Below are 22,291 nucleotides of genomic sequence, written 5' to 3'. Positions count from 1 at the left end.
ATTCATTCTTAAATGGAAAAAAGTTACAGAACAATACATACAACTGAATCCAATGCATATGGACCTACATACGTTTAAGGTCGAATACATGGTTTTGCATGCATTAAAAATTTCGGGAAGGACACAGAACAAAACAGCTAAAATTTTAACTACTGAGAATGGAAATGGTGGTTAGAGGGAAAAGGGACACATACTTTTCTCTTTGTGTTTCCATCTATTTTAATCTATTTAAATTCTGTTCTATTTACAGTTTACCACAAGTATCTCACAAGTTATACTTTTAAAAATTAAAATTAGAAAACAGAAAGGGAGCCAGGTAACCAGATGATTTTAATGCAGACTATACTATGAACCACTCTCTTTTTAAAAAGATTTATTTTATTTGAGAGAGAGCACACATGTACATGCAAGCGAAGGGAGGGGCAGAAGAAAATGGAGAGAGAGAATCCTCTAGCAGACTCCCTGCTGAGCACACGGACCCTGACACAGGGCTCAATCCCAGGACCCTGAGATCATGGCCTGAGCCAAAGGCATATGTTTAACTGAATGAGACACCCAGGAGCCCCTGAACCACTTTTTTAACATAAATTTTATATTGTGAAATGATTTGAGTAAACCAATATAACTATATAGAAAAAAAATTAAGCTGTTACTTTAAGTTAGAAAAAGCCTTCTACAAGCATTCTTCTGGCTAATAAAGGATGATCACTAGAGCTAAATTCCAGGGATCCCTGGGTGGCTCAGTGGTTTAGTGCCTGCCTTCGGCCCAGGGCGTGATCCTGGAGTCCCAGGATCGAGTCCCACATCGGACTCCCTGCATGGAGCCTGCTTCTCCTTCTGCCTGTGTCTCAGCCTCTCTCTCTGTGTCTCTCATGAATAAATAAATAAAATCTAAAAAAAAAAAAAAATAGAGCTAAATTCCAAAACAATGTGTTAGAATGCAGGTAAAGACAATGTATTTTCTATGACGTGTGTAATACTGGAAAGATCCGTAAAAGAACCAGAATTCCAGACAGAAGCACTGACCAAAGGTCAATGACCATGAAAATCTGCTTGATTCTATATTCCTCCCATAACTCTAATATTATAACCAACAAGATAATAGTATTATTTTATTGCCAAATATTATACAATGATAAATAATATCACTAATATTTACTATGTGCCAGGCACCATGCTAAGCATATTTCGGACATCTCCTCATTTATTCCTCACAATGTGTGGTAAGGAATTTGGCCTTGCCCAAAGAGAGGTATGGCCTTTGCTCTCAGCTTCTGGGAAATAATCCATGTCATACCTGACAGCTTTGTTTCAGGTGGAGCTGGTAACCCAGAAACATAAAATAATCTCAAAATTTGAAACACCCATAACATCTTGGGTGATGTAAGAAAAACAAAGGCAGTGCCAGAAGAATTCCATAATAAAATGGAAATGGTATGTGCAGAGAAGTGTTACCAGAGAATGCAAAGAGGTGCTCAGAGTATTCATCAAGAAGGAGCCTCTTTTTTTCCATAGGGTCAACTTTGGTACTACCTAACAAACTGCTAGATTCTACTGTCACCTGGACACAGAGTGATGGTCACTCATTGAGCAACAAAGAACTGTCTGATTTATGGATGACAGTTCTGAAATGAATGGAATACATTCCGTTTGGAAGACTGCCACTCTGACTGAAGAAGGTTAAAAGCAAATCAGGTTGGTATGTAGACTTCATTGCACACTGTTTGCCACAATGAGTGGTAGTGGCCAATGGCCTAGCCATATGGTCCCATAATAAGGCAAGGGAAATCCGGCCTATTAAAGGATGCCTGCAAGGGGAATAATCCTATGGAAATCACCGTGGGATTTTGAGGAGTGCATTAAAGTAGAATTATGTCTCTGTCTATCAGGGGAATCAGAAGGCAACTGGTAACAATGAATAGACTGGTATCAATGTGTTAGCTTGAAGTGACTATCTGTGTCCACAAAATGAGTGGATGTGGCGGTACTGCAGCAATGCAGAGATGAACTGAATTTAGACATACTCTTTTTATACCCTAAGTTAAAAAAAATGCTGTAAGAACTTTTTGTTTACCAAAAAGAGAGACATAGACCGGCTACGAGGCAGATTACTCTGGGGTAAGGCCTGTACACAGGTGACAACTGGACTGATGCCAGTAGCCCCTGGTGGCTACAAATGGGTCCTGACAGGAATAGACACTCTGCACTAAACTTTGCTTATCTGATGGTAGATCAAATGTTCAGAGTGCTATAAAAGGACCAGAAGATACTGCATAATTTGGACTGCTGAGTCACATTTCTTTAGAGCAGTGAACACACTTTACAGCCCGTAAGGTCTAACAATGGGTAGGGAGATATCCTCAGCATAGTGGTTTGATAGAGAAGTGGAACAAGCAATTGAAACACCCCTCATCTAAAATGGGACAAGGAAAAGGAATGAAGCATGAGGGGCAAGTTTACACCAGAGGGTCACCACTAGATAGATTTCTCTGCTTTTCTAGGGATGTGGGAAGAGGTGGGTAGGACAATATTGGTAAGATTATGCAATTCTTCCTAACATGGTGGTATAACTATACTACTTCCTTCTTCCCCACATCAGCTCAACTTTTCTTTTGCTATCTAAAGCACTGGTCTAGGACCAGGGCTCTAATTGCAGATGCCAGAAGCAAAGGATTTCTAAGGAAGAAATTATAACTATATTCCTAATTCCCAAGAGCCTGGGATCCCTGGGTGGTGCAGCGGTTTAGCGCCTGCCTTTGGCCCAGGGCGCGATCCTGGAGACCCGGGATCGAATCCCACATCGGGCTCCTGGTGCGTGGAGCCGACTTCTCCCTCTGCCTGTGTCTCTGCCTCTCTTTCTCTCTGTGTGACTATCATAAATAAATTTTTTAAAAAAATTTAAAAAAAAATTCCCAAGAGCCTGATGAGGTGAGTGGTATCTTCATCCCACCTGACAAAACTGGGCTTGACACGAGTGCAGATATATCACCTAGTGGTCAACAGCCCACTAGTTCTATACCTAGGTAAATCTACCATACATGGGTGGGAGTGGACTAAGGCAGGAGACACATGCTAGGCTAGTATTGCTGCCAGAAATCTGGACCAGCACAGTGGCCACATCTTAACAGCCTCTCCAAAGTTTGGGTACAAATGGAGAGAGGTTGGAATGTTTAGCTGAGATAAAGGAATTAATAAATGGATGATGCAATGAGGGAAACTCAATATTACATTGCTACCATGAGAGGTTCAGAGCAAGAAATGTCATTATCTCTTGGTTCAATAATATACATTAGATACTTAAAAAGGTGAAACCATATGTTGGTGAGACCACTCCTACTTTTATACCTGATAAAGTCAACTCAAAGCCTGCAAACCTGACTGACATTGTTTTAGGAACATTTTGGCCACATGAGATGATAATGAACTGCAATAATAGTGACTAAGACTATTAATTTCTTAGTATCTATGACTAATTTTTCAGGTCACACCTACTGCCATTCTGTGATATGCTGTAACACTAGCATGGTTGATAAGGTTATAATACTGATAATGAAATATTGTAAATTGAGTTAAAGCTTCCTTATAGAAAACAATTGGCTTGAGGGAAAAACTGGACCTAGCTAATAATCAGCTAATTTCTATGATCATTATTTCTACTAAAGTTTATCATAAGGCACAAACAGCAGTAGATTATGTACCCAGGTAGGTTGGGATGGAAAATAATCAAAATGGTACAAAAATATGAAAATGTATGTATATAGTGGCTTTAGAAAACAAACTGTTTCTTCAAATCTATTCCTAACTTACACTGGCTCTTCAAATGTTGGGCATATTCCTAATGATCATACTGCTGTCTATATCTGTCACATAAATTCTATACTAAAAGTAGATGCCCAGATACACCTGATTATTTTTGTTTAAAAGAGCCTAAGCCAGTGGCCAGGGCATGGCCTGTGTGTAGTACAGAATTTGGCCTTGCCCAAAGAAGTCTGCCCTTTGCCCCCTGTGAGTAAGTAACCTCTGTCATACCTGACAGGAGTGTCTTTGTTTAGGGTAGGGGCTAGCCACATTAGGAACAACCACCATAGGGTGCCTGGATGGCTCAGTTGATTGTGGCAGGCTCTTGATTTTGGCTCAGGTCATGATCTCAGGATTGGGCTCCATGCTCAACAGAGTCTGCTTGAGGATTCTCTCTCTCTCCTTCTGCCCATCCCCCTGCTAATTCTCTCTAAAATAGACAAATCTTAAACAAACAAACAAATGCCATGTGATTTAGGGTAGGGCTTTGGGTCACACAGCCTCAATCAACCTAGAGGCTGAGATCAACCATGTGAGCAATCAATCCAATCAGTCATACATACAATAATGGAGCCAGTGAAAACTATGGCCACTGAGCCTGACTCTGTACATTTTGTCACACACTGATGCTGGGAGGGTAATGCATCCTAACTCCTTCAGTGAGTGGCACAACAGAAGCTCTGCATTTGGCACCTTCTAGATTCTATCCTAGGAGTCTCTCCCTTTGGCTGACTGTAATCTGCATCCTTCCCTTGTAGTAAACCTTAACTCTGAATATAACAGCTTTCATAGAGTCCTGAGTCCTTCTAGTGAGTTATCCAAGTTTAAAGTGGTTGTGGGAAGCCCCCAAACTTGCAGTTGGTGTCAGAAGTGAGGAAAGTCTTGAGGATCATGCATTCAAACTTTGCAGTCTATGTAACTTCAGGAAGGTAGGTGCTCTCATTAACCCATTCTGCAATGAAGAAAGCAAGGTATGGAGAGTAGATAAACTGCCTGAGAAAGTGAGCTTCTAAGGTGTAGTGCTAGAACACAAACCTTGGCTTAGCTGCTCTGTGCCCACACTTTTAGATTTTACATTGCTTTATACAAGATGACCATATAAAGTACCATGCATGAGATAGATAGGTATTTCACCACTATAATGTATTCACTACTATGACCTTTTAAACCTTTTGCCTCTTCCCTCATCAAACCTGAACCAAAGTAATTACAGTTAACAAACACAAATTAATAATTATTATTGCCTGCAGTTTTGAGCATTACCGGTTTTGTGCAGTGAATGTTTCCCTCTGAGGATGAAGATCACTATAAACAACCCTGATGAGATCATGCTGACACAATGCCCCTTCTGTCAAAGCCATGGATCCAATTGTTGAGGGCTACAAAAAAATAAAATAAAATAAAGTATCTTTTAAAGACACATTGTCTCTAAAATGAAGTAAAGATCTATATCATGTAGGGATAATTAATTTTATTTTTTAAGATTTTTATTCATGATAGAGAGAGAGAGAGAGGCAGAGACACAGGCAGAGGGAGAAGCAGGTTCCATGCCGGGAGCCCGACGTGGGACTGGATCCCGGGACTCCAGGATCACACCCTGGGCCAAAGGCAGGCACCAAACCGCTGAGCCACCCAGGGATCCCCTTAATTTTGTTTTAATAGAAGGCAGTTTAAGACCATTTCTTCTTCTCATTTAAAACCTTTTGCATTTTTCAATTACATACATTCTATAGCTCTTTTTGGAAATTATATATAATATATAAAACGAAAAATACGCTGCTTTAGTTTTTTAAAAGATTACAATCTATATTTAGGACACAGAATATGAAAAGTTGCTAGAAAGACTGAAGGTTTTTCAGTCACCATTTTTACAATTCTTTGTACTCCAGAACACACACCAGTTTTGAGATTATGCATTTAAATTTTGCAGTTTGTCTGACTTCAGGTAGGTGGATACTCTCATTAATCCCATTCTATAATGAAGAAAGCAAGGTGCATGGTTTAAATCGGTAATGAGGATTAAGGAGTACACTTATCATCATTAGCACTGGATGGAGTATGGAATTGCTGTTTGCTGAGTCACTACACTGCACATCTGAAACTAATATAGCACTAACTGGGATTAAAATAAAAACTTTAAAAAAAGGTTGCAGAGTTATATACTGAATAATACTGAAGACTGTGATCAAATGTTTCTTTAATGGTGACAACTGATTTCAGGTTTCTGAAGTTAGAAGCATCCATTCATAAGTGTCTTACTATGCTCCCATTTTATTTTATAACATGATACACAGAACTTAATATCTATGACTCAGAAATAGTCTATGCTTAAATGAGCCCAGTCTATTAGACGCATTCTAATACAAAACAAAGTCCCAGGGGAATTAACTAAGGAAATAAATAGCTGCATGAAGCTATGCGTAACTGGATACTATCTGTTGATAAGAAAATGGAATATAATTTTTGGACTACTGATAAAGTTTAAGTGCTTTTCTTATACTTTATACACTAAAGGTCACTACAGACCAGAAGTGTATAACCAGAAGTTATGAACCAGAAGTTCATAACATATCCTTAAATCTGGGATTTCAGCTCACAGTTGTCTTTCTTCTATATGATTATCAGTGTTCTTAATTCTCCAAAAAAATAAATATAAGCAAAACTCAGAAGCATAATGTTAATGAATAGCTAAAATGCATCAATTATAGACTCCTTTAAATGGAAATAATTCAGTGTTAATATCCTGAGTAGACATTTCCCTAAAAAATAAAAAAAAAATTTTCTAACAGATTTCTAATTAACATGGGAAACTTTAAAAAATTAAAGAATATTTTTAAGAATTCACAAAAGACTAAAAAAATTGAAAATGATAGTGGTGGAAGAATAAAAAAGAAATAAACAAGAGCTACAGGAAAATCTTCCATTAATTATTTTCTGCCTCTCTTGATAAAAGCTTAGTTTTAAGTAAGTAGCACTTACTTTTAAGAAGGAAATCAATAAAGATGTGTTAGGAGCGTTTATCTCTGGTAAGAAACTGACTTTCCATCTCTTATTCAATATAATTTAAAATAATTCTATCTTTCCAATCTTACTTACCTCATGGTATATTGAAGGCTTGGATAAGGAAGGGATAGTAAAAGATAGAACTTTATTGTTTCCATCTTTATCAGCAATTTCCTATAGTTAAAAAATAATATACAAAGATAATTATAAGACTATAAGAAATAATTTCTTTAAAAAAAAAGAAATAATTTCTTTCTTAATTTACCAAATATATCATGGCAACCAAGGAATATTTTTAAAACAGTAATATATAAAAAATACTACCCTAGTGTATCTTTTTTAACCAAATCTACACAGTTTAGTAATTGAGTTACCCTTTGAGAGATATGAAGAGCAATACTGTAGCTAAATCAAATGCAATGTGACAGCAGAGACACTAGGCAGGCACACAAACTGATTTTCATGTTAAATATACAGACAGGACAGGAAGATTACAAGTGACTAGATCTGAGTTAAACAGATGATATGTTTTAGCCAAGATATACACTTATTAAATAAGAAAAACAATATTTTGACTAAAAGAATGAATCTTGGGATCCCTGGGTGGCTCAGTGATTTGGCGCCTGCCTTTGGTCCAGGGTGCGATCCTGGAATCCCGGGATCGAGTCCCGCATCAGGCTCCTGGCATGGAGCCTGCCTCTCCCTCTGCCTGTGTCTCTGCCTCTTTCTCTCTCTCTATTATGAATGAATAAATAAAATCTTTAAAAAACAAATGAATCTTGACTAAAAGAAACAATTATTCAGCAAAACATTAGTGACCTGAGTAAGCTACATATTAACATATTAGTTCCAGTGATTAAGTTCATATTTAGACAACTTTTTAAAGATTTATTTATGATAAATGACCGAGCCAAAGGCAGATGCTTAACTGACTGAGCCATCCAGACACCCCCTTTATTTTCTCTTAAAAGCATTTTATCGGGAAGCCCGGGTGGCTCAGTGGTTTAGAGCTGCCTTCACCCCAGGGCGTGATCCTGGAGACCCAGGATCGAGTCCCACGTCAAGCCTACTTCTCTCTCTGCCTGTGTCTCTGCCTCTCTTTCTCTGTGTCTCTCATAAATAAATAAATAAAATCTTTATTTTTTTTTTTAAAGCATTTTATCTTTGAATGAAAAGGACAATGGTGTCCTTCATTTTTACAGTCTTGGCACCTCCAGGTATCAATATTGCACCTACAAGTATCAATATAAATCTGCCTATAGATGCTAGCAAATAGAGACATGAAATGATCCTCTGGCATCACTCCTTTTCTGTACTGCCTCATTTTTGTCTGTTTCTTTTACAACTCCTATTAGTATACATAACTAGCATAGAATCCAGAGATAAAAGGCTGCCCCCTCCCACTGTTAGTAGACCTAAAAGGAAGGTTAGTGAGAGACTGAGTAGTTCACACCACAGAAGGAAGAAACAACAATAAAAACATCTCAACAGAATACAAACCCAAAAGAACCTCCCTGTAGGGCTCATTTCTGAGTTTAATATGTCACAGGAGAGTACCAATTATATGTGAACAATGGCCATGTCTCTAATTTTGCAGGGAAGTGGGTTTAAGGATTCCTTAGGGAGGTCCTTTTACTTTATAGTCAAACTAGTTGACTAGTGGGCCATTATGCCTCACAGAAAGTCTATTGTAAGATGAATGGACCTCATTTAAGTTAGGCAATAAAACTTTAATTTTTATTCCTAAATTTCAAATTAAACCAAATAAACTTTGTCTATATTTGTATATATCTCTGAAAAAGGGTGTTCTGCAATATGTTTAAGCTTAGGGTAATAAAAACTTCCCCTGCAGCTAGGTGAAGCAAGGGAAGTTCTAGAGAGAGAAAGAAAAGAAAGAGAAGGGACACCTGGGTGGCTCGGTGGTTGAGTATCTGTGTTTGGCTCAGGTTATGATCCCTCGGTCTTGGGATCAAGTTCCACATCAGGCTCCCTGAAGGGAGCCTGCTTCTCCCTCTACCTATGTCTCTGCCTTTCTCTGTGTCTCTCATGAATAAATAAAATCTTTAAAAAAAAAAAAAAAAGAGAAAGAGAAATAAATATATAAAAGAAACCCAGTGCAGTAAAAAAAGTTGAGAGCCACAGAGAAGTGAGAACACAGGGAATTAGAAGAAGACAGAAGCCTGAGGTTACATTTCTGACATATAACTGAGCACTTATATAGGCATTATTTCTGAGATACTAAAAGATAATTAAACTATAGCACCAACAAGCAAAGTCAAGAACTTGTCAGCGTTCTGCTATAAAAATTTTTTGCTTCATTTGTCCCACTACTGAGTTTTATTAAACAAATCAAAGATAGCTTAATTTTCAACATATGGTAAACCACTAAATTCAATTATTAACTCAACAAACATCTACTAAGTGTCTATGCTAAATACTAGAGAAGAGAGTAGTATATGAAACAATTTTCCTGCTTTAAAAGAAAAAATAATCAGGCAAGTTAGCGAAACAGAAAATTTTATGCCTGGACCAGCTTTTCATGTAAAAAAAAAACTCACCCCTAATTTTGATACTACTACAATTACTGCTAATGACATTTATTAAGCACCCAGGCAACATCCAGATTCTAATTATTTTTAATTTTAACAATGTTTTATTTCTCTTTTACAGATAAGGCAACTGAAGTCAAGATATTAAGTAGCTTGCCAGAATTTAAAGCAGCCAATAAAGAACAATGCCTGGTTTTAAACAAAATACAAGTGATTCCAAAGGCCACACTGCTTCCTTCAGATATATGTTCCAGTGATTGAAATGTTTTCTAATGATTTTTTAAGGGATAATACCTCAAGGAGAGAGCAGTGGTAGAGAAGAAAATTTATTTACTGTGAGACTCAATGTTTTGTGAGATACTTTATTACCTCTCAACTATTAAACTTTATTTTTATTATGTGGAATGCTTATTTAATGAGTACTAAATACATAGAACATAAGACTTCAAAGAACAGGAGTTTTAGTACCAATGTTCTAACTGGACACTAGGGAAAAAATGCTTAAGGTACTTAAGAATCTCTTAAAAAACTGTTTCAAACCATAGAGTATCAAGGATATATAACATATTAGCAAATGATTATTAAAAACAATTTCAAAAATTTTAAATGCAGCACATTCATAAACATTGGTCAAATAAATTTTATTTATTTATTTTTATTTATTTTTTAAAAGATTTTATTTATTTATTCATGAGACACAGGAGAGAGGCCGAGACTTAGGCAGAGGGAGAAAGAAGCAGGCTCCATGAAGGGATCCCGACACAGGAACTTGATCCCAGAACTCCAGGATCATGCCCTGAGCTGAAGGCAAATGCTCAACCGCTAAGCCACCCAGGCGTCCCTATTTATTTATTTTTAAATATTTTATTTATTTATTTATTTATTTATTAATGAGAGACAGAGAAGCAGAGACACAGGCAGAGGGAGAAGCAGGCTCCATGCAGGGAGCCCAATGTAGTACTCAATTCCAGGACTCTGGGATCATGCCCCTAGCCAAAGGCAGACACTCAACCACTGAACCACCCAGGCATCCCAAATAAAGTAATTTATTTTTTTTTTTTTCCAAATAAAGTAATTTAAAGAGTTGTCACAACATATTAACACCACTATCAATTAAAATAGTTTCGCCTGCTTTATAAAATGCCATTATCAGCAATTACTTATTAAGCCTCTATGTACTCAATTATATTAATTTAAATAAATTATTCAGTAGAACTTTCCATTTATTTTTTATAATTATTCCTTTTTTTGTTTGTTTTTTTTAGAGAGAAAGAGAGAGTGTGTGAGCATGTGAGTGGAGGGATGAGGGGCAGAGAGGAAGAGAATCCCAAGCAAGCTCCACACTCAATGTAGAGTCCAACTTGGCACTCAATGTCATGACCCTGAGATCATGACCTGAGCCAAAATCAAGAGCTGGATGCTCAATGGATCGAGCTGCCCAGGCACCCCTAAGCATTAAGTATTACCTCAGAAGATTTTAAATAAAAGATAGTTAGGGATCCCTGGGTGGCGCAGCGGTTTGGCGCCTGCCTTTGGCCCAGGGCGCGATCCTGGAGACCCGGGATCAAATCCCACGTCGGGCTCCCGGTGCATGGAGCCTGCTTCTCCCTCTGCCTGTGTCTCTGCCTCTCTCTCTCTTTATCATAAATAAATAAAAATTAAAAAAAAAAAAAAAAAAAGATAGTTAAAATTTCCCAAACTATCATTTTCAACTTACCAAATTGTAAATTCCTAACAGAAGTGCTTCGATGCAACCATTACTCTGTCTGTCTCGGCTAACAGTAAGCCGTAAATAAACCCACATCAATTCTGGCAAGAACTGCAGTGTGAACCTCTTAAGTCGAACTTCAGAGCTACGATAGAGCTCAAACAGCTGGTGGCAGACAGGTTCCAGAAGCTAAAAGGAAAATAAAGTGCATTAGCTATTTCCATTCTTTTGGCTGTAACTTTTTAAAAGGCACATATACTCGGGTAATATTTTAAAAATATATTCTCATATTAGTTTCTGCATTTTTGAATCAGTGTGATGCAAACCTAATCTCTATTTATGTACAAAGACTACATATTAAACTGATCTACTAAGAATTTTGTGCCATATGATATCAAGATATTTTTCAATACACTCTACCCATTACATTAGACAATTCGTCTTTTAATCAATGTACTACATTTATATTTAGTAAGTTTTCTAGTATTACTAGCCCTTACTATCCTCCATTTAAAAAAGTTTCTATTGGAAGAAAACAACTTCAAATGTTCTTGTTGGAAATAACCTTTAAATCTCAATTTAGACTATGGTTTAAATAAAATTATATACCACTCAGTTGAGAGAAGGATTTTGCAATGTATAATATTTGGACATCCCAAATGCTAGCTAAGGGCATCCCTGGTGGCTCAGTGGTTTAGTGCCGCGCCTTCAGCCCAGGGTGTGATCCTGGAGACCCAGGATCAAGTCTCATGTCCCTGCATGGAGCCTCCTTCTCCCTCTGCCTGTGTCTCTGCCTCTCTCTCTGTGTGTCTCTCATGAATAAATAAAGACAATCTTTAAAAAAAAAAAAAAAGCTAGCTAATATTAAAATACACACAAGTAAAACAAATTACTTTATGTTTGAAGACTGATTTAAATTCTACTAATTATATTTACTTGAAAGATTTTGTAAAGGAGGCAAGTATACAGAAATAGCTTTTTCAGTGTTTAATTTTTCATATGATATCACAGAATATGACTTACAAGGATCTTCATTAACCTTGAGAACTAAATGAGTTTAGTTTAAAATAAACCTCTCCCTTTATCCTAATCACGTACTGCCAATCTATAATGGTTTTGTTGAAATAAAACAAAACGGGACATAATTAAAATGCAAATAAAAAACTGATAGAAAACTATAATATAATGTTTAAAATTTAATACTAGATTTTAAAACAATCACTCAGTATTTATACGCCTATCTTTATTCTGAATGATTAAGTAATTCACATACATTTGGAAATCTGCTTGAATATAGTTATATATGTCTGTAATAATCGCTCTACAATAAGTTACTATTTTCACAACTGGAAATTTAAAGTCAATAAACCCAATCATACAGTTAATAATAGTTAAGCTTAGCTCTTAAGGAAAGCTAAAAATAATCATACAGTTAATACTAGTTAAGCTTAGCTCTTAAGGAAAGCTAAAAAAAAAAAAAGTTACACATACACACACCCTACTGTCTAGTAACTACTAAGCCCTTTATGTGAAATCACTACCATGGGTTTTTCTTTTTTTTTTTTTTTTTTTAGGATTTTTCTAATTTTACGTAATCTCTACACCCAATATGGAGCTTGAAATTACAGCCCCAATGTTAAGAGTTGCATGTTCCTCCTGACTAAGCCAACCAGGTGCCCCAATAATATTTAAAATCCTTTGAAAATTCCAATTCTTCTCTTACACAGAAATCTAGACTAGTCAGACAATTTGCCGAGAAAGTCACAGATGTTAGTGATAGAAGAAGACACTTAAAATTCAGGTCTTCTAAACATTAAGTTGATGCCCCCACTATACCACATTTTTTATACTAGAATGAAGGTGGAAAATGGGAGGTGAGGATTATCTAATTACAAATACTATATTCCACATAGTGTCAATAATGAAGTAAACTTCTGAAAATAGCCAACTGGTGGCATCTTTTTTTTTTTTTTTTTGGTGGCATCTTTTTTAAAGTACTGACAAAACAGCCAGATCTTTTGGGGAATTAAAGATTGCTGCTCTCGTGACACCTAGGTGGCTCGGTGGTAGAGCTTTTGGCCTCAGGTCATGATCCCAGGGTCCTGAGATTGAGTACCACATCAGGCTCCCTGCAGGGAGCCTGCCTCTCCCTCTGCCCCTCCCTGTGTCACTCATGAATAAATAAATAAAATCTTAAAAACAAAAACAAAACCTAGAACCCAATGGTTCCACTGGTGAATTCCACCAAAACTTTAAAAAAAAGATTGCTGCTCTCATGAATGTATTAGTTAAAAATATATACCTGTGTTTCAAATCTATTTTTCTCTTTAGTAAGGACTCCAAAATTGCTGTCTCTAAATTTTATTATAATTTTTTTTTTAATTTTTAAGTAAGCTCTACACCACACAAGGGGCTCAAACGCATGACCTTGAGATTAAGAGTCACACACTCGGGCAGCCCCGGTGGTGCAGCGGTTTGGTGCCACCTGCAGCCTGGGGTGTGATCCTGGAGACCTGGGATCGAGTCCCACATCGGGCTCCCTGCATGGAGCCTGCTTCTCCCTCTCCCTCTGCCTCTCTCTGTGTGTCTATGAATAAATAAATAAAATCTTAAAAAAAAAAAAAAGAGTCACACACTCTACCAACTGAGTCAGCCAGGTGCCCCAATTACAATTTGTTTCTTCAGGCTCCCTGCATGGAACCTGCTTCTCCTTCTGCCTGTGTCTCTGCCTCTCTCTCTGTATCTCCCATGAATAAATAAACAAAATCTTTAAAAAAAAAAATGTTTCTGTTATAAAGACTTTAACTTCCCTTTCTCAGTAGCAAGAACCACAATGGCACTTAAGAGACTATATATTAATTAAACACAGCAAGGAAATACAGAGTTGCCAAAATTTTTACTCCGCTTTATTTAAAAAGGGGAGGGATGAATAGCTGGCAATCCAATAACTTCTGATCAGAAATCAATGTTGAAGGAAAGAGAAGATATAATTGCAGGAACAATCTTTGAGAAGATGTGATCTAGCCCTATGTGGAAGACTGCCTTTGCTATAACCTGGGGCACTTCATCCATCGTAGTAGAAAAGGCAGGAAAGTATAGGTGGAGAAGCTGGTAGAGTGGTAGATATGAATGAGAAAATAAGAGAGCTCCCAATTATCTTCTTTTTTAATGACAAAGAAAGCAAGCTGAAGATGAGAGAAAGGTGGGTAAGACTGATGAACAAAGAGAAGGTATAAAATTCACAGTGGGGACAGTGTACCAAGAAAGTAAAATAAGACTGCAAGGTGGTATTATATGAATATTTGAGATTTTTAGTCCTGCATTTTTTTTAATGTATTTATTTTAGAGAGAGAGAGAGAGAGAGAGAGCTGGGGAAGGGGCAGAGAGAAAGAGAGAATCCTCAAGCAGACTCCCCATCGAGCATGGAGCCCAATCTGGGGCTCAATTGTAGGACTCTGAGATCACAACCTGAGCTAAAATCAAGAGTCAGACGCTTAACCAGCACCCAGGCACCCTGACTTTCTTCACTTTAAATGCAGAAGGAGGGGTGCTTGGGTGGCTCAGCTGGTTAAGCCTCCAACTCTTGATTTTGGCTCATGCTGGCCATGATCTCAGAGTTGTGAGATGAGCCCTGCATCTGCCCAATGTAGGCTCCCTATTGAGCTGGAGTCTGTTAGTGATTCCCTCTATTTTACTCAAAAAATAAATACATAAAATATAAAGTGGAGAAAGTCAACAAAATTGTTATTGCAGCTGATTTCTACAAGTATCTTCAGCTGCTGCGGTACAAGCCTAAAGAAGACAAATACCTGGGTTTTATCCAGTGTTGAGATTTTCCTCAAGAATAAGAACTAATGGAATGAGAAGCAAAGGACCTAAGAATGTAGGCAAGGAAAGAGACTATGATATACCATGAAAATTTAGCTGGGTGAAAAGAGAAGCAAGATATGTGAGGGAAGAAGAAAAGGGAATCAAATCATGAAAAAGTGATAGGATTCATAGATTGGATGGAAGGCTCCTTGAAATGGAAGAACTACTAGAGTGTTCAAAGGATGTGGAACAAGGAAAATGAGAATTACACTATACGTTGGTCTAGAGAGTAAAACTTCAGCTGCAGTACAGGTTGGCCATAATATCTAATACCAAACTAGGAAACACACTTTCTTAAGAACTTTTAAAGTCTTTAAAGCAAAACCATTCGTAAGACTGTCATAAGTTTCAATTAATATTATATATGACATGTGACAATTTTCTGAAATAATTTCCTGTTAACTAAATAAAAACAGTTGATTGTGTTTCAGAATATAATAAAATCAGGACTAAAAGGTGTTTCCTTCTAGGACTAAAGTCCAGAATTGGTTTGAGATGTTATAGTGCTAAACATTCTGCATTTTTGAAATATGACCACATGGTTAAAACCTTATGATCTGACAAGAGAAAATATGGAAAGACAGATATGCTCGGGAACCTGGATGATTACAGTGACTTCTACTGAGCCTGAAGCTCCCACGCTGTAATTTTCCCATTTCTAGCCATGATAAGGTCTCATACATGAGTATTAAGAAGTATTATAGTATAAAGTAATGTGAATAACTTTTTTAATGTCATAGCTTCTAAAGTATAAAAGAAAAAAGAAAGCATTCTTTTTTATATACTTGTGACTTCTAATGAAAATGACAGCATTTTAGAATGTCATTTTGTGTTTCACTATTCTTATCAATATTTACTAAGTGTGCATTATGTACATGACAAAATATATTCTAGGGAAGTAACAAATATAGAATATATGACTACTGCCCATGAAGAGCTTACAATCTAAAGAGAAAGCATAAAACAAATTTTAATAAGCAAAGCTTAAATGTTAAAACAATGCAAAACAAGGGGTAGGAATACACACATTCATTATTCAAACAGAATTTTGAAAACTCCTAACCAAAAAAGATTTGAATAGATATATATATACATAAAACAACACCTAAAGTTATAAAACATTCATAAATACACAGCAAGAGAAAAAGAAGCAAATGAATCCTGCAATTGCTGCTACAAATAGCAACAGATGCAAGCCTAACTGAGAGCCAATCTAAGTTTAGGAGACAGGAAAGAAAGAGGTCAATAAGCAAGCTTTTAGTGATAGGACAAAAATTAAGATACACTTTAAATTAAGCTGCTGGTTAGGAGATGATTACCTGAACTTCTTCAAACTCACTCCAGTACACAGCAGAGGCACTCTTGGAGGCTGTATCTGGGAAGATAAGAAGCTACTTTCCTGTGTGTTCCTTCCATTTTCATTTTAAAGCATACATGAATCCAGTGGTGATAAAACTGTATGTCATACTATTGTGTTAATGGAAAGATAATGTGTGTATTTTGCATAAGTTAACATATAGATTCAACAGCTGCAGTTTCCCCCCTTCTATCACAAAGTTGAGTAACAGGAAACTTTTAAGTTTACTGATCTTGACTATTCATGCTAAATAGCGCTTTCTCCTCCAATCATTTCAAGCTAAATTTACTAGCAGCATCATTTCAAGTCACCCATTTGAGTTCACAGATTACAGTAATATACATAGTTCTATATTGTCAATAGGATAACTGTAAACAATACTTAAAAAAATCTGAATCAGTGTTTGGCTAAAATCTGGATTCCAAAAAAGGAAACATTCCAAACAGGAAACAAAGAAAAGTCTCAAATTAAGTAAGTAATCTATTGAGATGATGGTCTCTCAAATCAAGAATCAAAACATATAGTCCTCAACAGAAACAAATCTGATCAAAATATTTAAAATAGTAAGAGGGAGGGCAAAGGGAAAGCCAAAGCAACTACCGGAATGAAACATGGCAGAAAGAAAGTTTTCCAGTCCCATGAGAAGAATTAAAAAAAAAAAAAAAAAAAGAGGAGGGAAAACTACAAAACTTACATACGTGTTTTAGTACACATTATTTCATCTCACTACGTTGAAATTATTTTTCTTATGAACCTTCCTACCTCATTATTCGAATCCTGAATAACTTTATAGAGAGCTGGTACCAGGGTTTTTTTCCGGTGTAAAGTTGCTGCATAATTGGTGATCTGAGTGTCAGGTAATGCCTAAAAAAACATCAAAGGAAATCAAAGCAAACTTAATATTTGGAAGTCAGGAAATTTATTTTACCTGAGTCCTTCTTGAAAAGATTTGTGATAGAGTCAACTAAGAAAAATAAAAATAATACAAGAAATAACCATGAGAGTTAATAAAACAAAAGCCAGAATGTTATAGTATACAGTTCTTCAAACTACTCAGCCATGAAAAATGATTAGAAATCATACATTATACCAAGATTTGCTGAAATGGGTCACCTTAAACTAATCTACTCTAAAAAAATAAGTATAGGATATAGTTTAATTCTTGCATTTAATGTTCATAGAACATTTATTTCTATGGTACTCAGAAATTATGTAGTTTTAAATCAAATCAATGGGTGATTTTTAATTACAGGAAATAAAAATATAAGGCACAAATCCTATGTCTGTGCCTTATTAAAGCTTGGAAGCTTCTCCTCTTTTATGGAATGTATTTAAAAACTCACATACCCCCTCATCAATCTTAACAAATATTTTCATTTTTACATATTACTTTCTAGTCATTATTACCTAATGCCTTTTTAAAGAGTCACAAATATAAAAATACATTATTTCATATTTTGTCATTTTCACTTATTTCAGTTTCTCCATAGAACATATATTCCTGTTTCAATTACTGACATATAGAGCCCTAGGACACATTCTTATCCCAACCCAATTTACCTTGAATTCTGATAACCATTCTTCCACAACACCACGTTCAGATCCCAGCATCTTCTTCTACACTCTATTTCTTTTTTATCTCTGCAAGAAAAAAAACACTGAACATGAGGATAGTATTATGCATTTAAACTACCAAAGGTAAATGATGGGCATCTTGTAAGATAAGAAGACTTACATACATACATACACACACACACACACACATATATATATATATATATATATTTAAAGATTTTATTTTTATTTATTTGATGGGAATGTGTGAGAGAGCACTAGCCAGGGGAAGAGGGAGAGGGAGAAGCAGGCTCTCCCCACTGGGCATGGAGACTGATGCAGTGCTCAGTGGGGATCATGACCCAAGCCAAAGGCAGATGCCCAACTGAATGAACCACTCAGGTGCCCTATTTTTTTTCTTTTAAGATTTTATTTATTTATTTGAGAGAGAGAGAGAGAATGAGTGGAGGGGAGGAGCAGAGGGAAAGCAGACTCCCTGTGGGGCGGGGAGCCTGACTAGGATTATGACCGGAGCTGAAGGCAGACGCTTATCCAACTGAATCACTCAGGTGTCCCATACTTAGATCTTATAACAAAGAAACTACTATAAAATGTTTGCTACAAGAATTATATACTTAATTTTCCTGATACTATATACTATAATATAGCCTCTATTATTCTCCAATAACAGATAAGAAAATTAAAGTGTAAAGAGGTCAAATGACCCAAACAAGGTAACATAGTTTAAATAGCAGAACTCAGATTTTAATTTAATGACTATTCTAAAAACAACAGTTGAAAAATGTACCTTGGCTCCTTTCTTATAGCTCATACTACTCCCCTCACAGCTTTCTATGTCCTGGCCATAATCTCCTTTCTGTTTTCCCATAGCTTCATGCACCCCTTCACCCCAGGGATTCTGTATAGATATTTAGATTGTGTGATATTTAAAGAGCTGGCTTTTTTCAGTCCTCTTATTCTCAGCAGGCCTGTCTTGACCACTTTAAATAGCATCCCTTTCTCGCTTTAGTATTTTACATTCCCACAAACATGGTTCATTTCCTTCCTAGTGCTTTGCATTTTGTACCTTGCAAATTCTTAGACCTTATTACTTATTGTCTATCTTCCCCACCAGACGTGAGTTACATGAAAACAGTCCACTTCTGGTTTGCTCACATTTGAGTGTTCACTATGCACTCAAAGCTACCAAGCATACAATGGTATCTGGATTTATGACAGGTATTTATGTGTATTTGTTGAATCGATAAACCACACTGCTTAGGTGACCTTGGGCAATTCACTTAAACTCTCTGGGTTTCAGTTTTCTACAAGGATAAATTACTTACTACATCTAAAATTCTAAAAATATATTTTAGCACCTTTATTTGAAAACAGATTACTACAGATTACAAAAAATTTTATAAATATAGATTTCTGCTATTCTCAGTATCTTAGTATCTAGAGACAGCTGTGAGCATAGTGATAAATGTACTATAAGTTTTCTTTTTATTTATCTATACAATATATAATTCCTAAGATTTTTTCCTACTATATATTATGCCCATCCCATTACCTGGGATATAAAAACTATATTAAAAAGCAAAAATCAGGGATGCCTGGGTAGCTCAGTGGTGAGCGTCTGCCTTTGGCTCAGGGTGTGATCCTGGAGTCCCGGGATCTAGTCCCACATCAGGCTCCCTGCATGGAGTCTGCTTCTCCCTCTGCCTGTGTCTCTGCCCCCTCTCTCTGTGTGTGTCTCTCATGAGTAAATGAATAAAATATTAAAAAAAAAAAAAAAGGCAAAAATCAAGTGGTACCTGGTTTGGTCAGTAGAACATGTGACTCTTGATCTCAGGGTCACAAGTTTGAGCCCCATGCTAGGCCTAGATTACTTTTTAAAAAAATTAAAAATCTTAAAAGATTAAAAATTAAAGATTAAAATTAAAAATTTTAATTTAAAAAATTAAAAAAATTAAAATCTTAAAAGCAAAAATCAAGCTGCTATCCCAACATATAGTTCAACTCAGGCCACACTGCCTCTCAGTATTTAACAAAGTAAAAAAAAAAAATCACAAAAATAATTATCTTTTTGGTGACCATGGTAATAGCAACTTTTATTAGCAAGCCCTGAATACAAAATAATGAACAAAATAATAAACTGCTGGAACATGATCTTGAAGTCAATAACTACTTGCCAGTAAATAAACTCACCGTATCCATCTGAGTACAATAAGCTTTCCAATGCCTACATAGATAGAAATTGTGTCTTAGCTGACATTAACATGTATTTTTTTTTTTTTTGGAAATTACCAATTTATAGAGAATAAGATTATAAGAGGCAGTAGAGCCTAATATTAAGAGTATGGGCTCTAGGCTGCCTGAGTTTGAATTCTAATTCCATGACCTACAAGCTATATATGTGGGAAAGTTAATTTATTAGTTATTATATTATTATTAACTTTTACTGATTTATGGCCTAATTCAATTCCTCATTTATAAAAGGGGAATAATGTAAGAACCTATGCCAGAGGTTTTTTTAAATTCTTTATTTAAATTCAATTTAGTTAACATATACTGTATTATTAGTTACTGGGGTAGAATTTAGTGATTCATCAGTTGCGCATAACACCCAGTGCCCTTCTTACCACTCATCACCCAGTTACCCCATCCTCCTACTCATTTCTCCTCTAGCAACCCTCAGTATGTTTCCTAGAGTTCAGTGTCTCTTATGGTTTGCCTATTTTCATCTCATTTAATTTTTCTCAAGGGTTTTTTTTAATTAAATAAATTAACACATCAATGAGAAAAACAATGAAAACTGCTCTCAAGGGTTTCCAGTAGACCAAAATTATTGGATAAACAAAGCTATACATTTATCAGGAAAACATATGAAAGAGTAAAAACTGGTTTTGCTACTGCAAATTTTCAAACAAGGCCAACAACTATGAAAATATTTCAAGATATAATTCAGAAATTTAAGCATTCAAGATGTGTGGTTATTGTAAATACTAATTTCTCTAAGGAAAAAAACCTAAGGCTGCACCATTCAGTATGGTATCACTAGCTACATATGGGTATTTAAATTTAATTAAAATAAAATAAAATTTAAAGATTTAATTCCTTACTTGCACTAGCTACATTTCAAGGGCTTAGTAGCTACATGCGACTATTGTCTCCCATACTGGAGAACACAGATACAGATCATGGACATCATCACAGAAATTCTATTGGACAGCACTAATCTCAGTCTAGCTACATAATATGATTATGCTGAGTACATTCAATTATTCAGTAACTGTAAAGACTAGGCAACAAGGTTAAAGGCACAACTATTAAGAAGAAAATACTTTCAAGAGTAAAACTCATGGGCACCTGGGTGGCTCAGTGGTTGAGCATCTGCCTTTGGCTCAGGTCATAATACCAGGGTCCTGAGATCAAGTCCCGCACTGGGATCCCCACAGGGAGCCTGCTTCTCCCTCTGCCTATGTCTCTGCCTCTCTCTGTGTGTTTTATGAGTAAATAAATAAAACCTTTAAAATAACGACAACAAAAAAAAACAAAAGTAAAACTCAAATGCAATCATTAAGATGTGATTATTTTAAGTCTCTTAGGTAAAACTGCTAAATAAATAGAAGCTACCCACCAAAGATAACCAAAAATTCTAACATGTCTAATTGTATGGAAAATTCATTCTTAAATTTAAAAAGTTAAATTCCATCATCTTACCTCTGTTCTAAGATCAGTTTTCTAAAGGAGGAGGTGGCACAGGAATGCGGCAAAGTTCAAGTGTGGAATTCATTTGTTGAGACTTAAATATTTTCCAGCTCTATAAAAAATAAAAATTAAAAACTGTGAAATGCTGATATAATAATCTTAAGAATGTAATAAAAAGAACTTCAATAAAACATTTATACCACAATTTATCTATTTTTAAAAAATAATTAGGTATTAAAAAAATTTCTATAATAACCAGCATATATTTGTCTACCATTATCAAACCCGATTTTAAAAACATTAGATTTGGAGAAAGGAAGCCTCAGTTCTGGTTTCAAATTTCCCACTAATTATCTGTAAGACCTTGAGTAGGTAACTTAAATATTCTGGAGCTTCACCTGAATAATCTATAAAATTAAGTCCTTATCAGTCAAAAATTCTATGAATCCAACTTTTCGAACATGTTACAGTGATGTCATTCTCATACACACACATGCAAACAATCATTAAAATTTCAATATGCAGTATAACATCAAGCTTAAATAAGAAGTATCAATGGCTATAAAATCCTTTTGGATTAGGTCCACAGAACTGAAAATTTTATCACTTTTAAAAAGAACACAGAAAATGCTATTCCTTGAATTTTTGGTACAAAACGTATTAAAAGCTTTTTTGATCAGAGAGAATTCTTTTCAATTTGTTAAAAGTATACTGTCCTCATAAACTGAAAACTATATT

The 22,291-nt window shown here is 35.8% G+C and overlaps 1 protein-coding gene and 1 long non-coding RNA gene across 11 annotated transcripts in view; one reads left to right on the top strand and one right to left on the bottom strand.

The window, feature by feature from the left end:
* HYCC2 (hyccin PI4KA lipid kinase complex subunit 2) overlaps nt 1-22,291 on the bottom strand; it is a 78,178-nt gene that overhangs the window by 31,645 nt on the left and 24,242 nt on the right. For 8 of the 10 annotated variants that reach the window (XM_072812808.1, XM_072812806.1, XM_072812811.1 and 5 more), the window contains 6 exons: nt 21,566-21,665; nt 17,846-17,926; nt 17,048-17,149; nt 11,068-11,247; nt 6,895-6,975; nt 5,062-5,177 (listed from right to left, as the gene is read on the bottom strand). In XM_072812808.1, the coding sequence (XP_072668909.1) occupies nt 5,062-5,177; nt 6,895-6,975; nt 11,068-11,247; nt 17,048-17,149; nt 17,846-17,896 (530 nt within the window). In that variant the 5' untranslated portion in view covers nt 17,897-17,926; nt 21,566-21,665. Of the gene's footprint in view, nt 1-5,061; nt 5,178-6,894; nt 6,976-11,067; nt 11,248-16,247; nt 16,304-17,047; nt 17,150-17,845; nt 17,927-21,565; nt 21,666-22,291 lie in introns of those variants that run through there. The other 2 variants (XM_072812814.1, XM_072812813.1) reach the window with 2 other exon arrangements.
* LOC140625515 (uncharacterized) lies at nt 964-9,755 on the top strand. Its single transcript, XR_012024847.1, has 2 exons — nt 964-1,695; nt 9,472-9,755. It is a non-coding gene; the product is annotated as an uncharacterized lncRNA (long non-coding RNA).

The sequence above is a fragment of the Canis lupus genome, chromosome 36, assembly GCF_048164855.1.
Source record: "Canis lupus baileyi chromosome 36, mCanLup2.hap1, whole genome shotgun sequence".
Taxonomy (NCBI): Eukaryota; Metazoa; Chordata; class Mammalia; order Carnivora; family Canidae; genus Canis; species Canis lupus.
The sequence above is the reverse complement of the archived record's forward strand: the minus strand, read 5'-3'. Positions and strand labels throughout refer to the sequence as shown.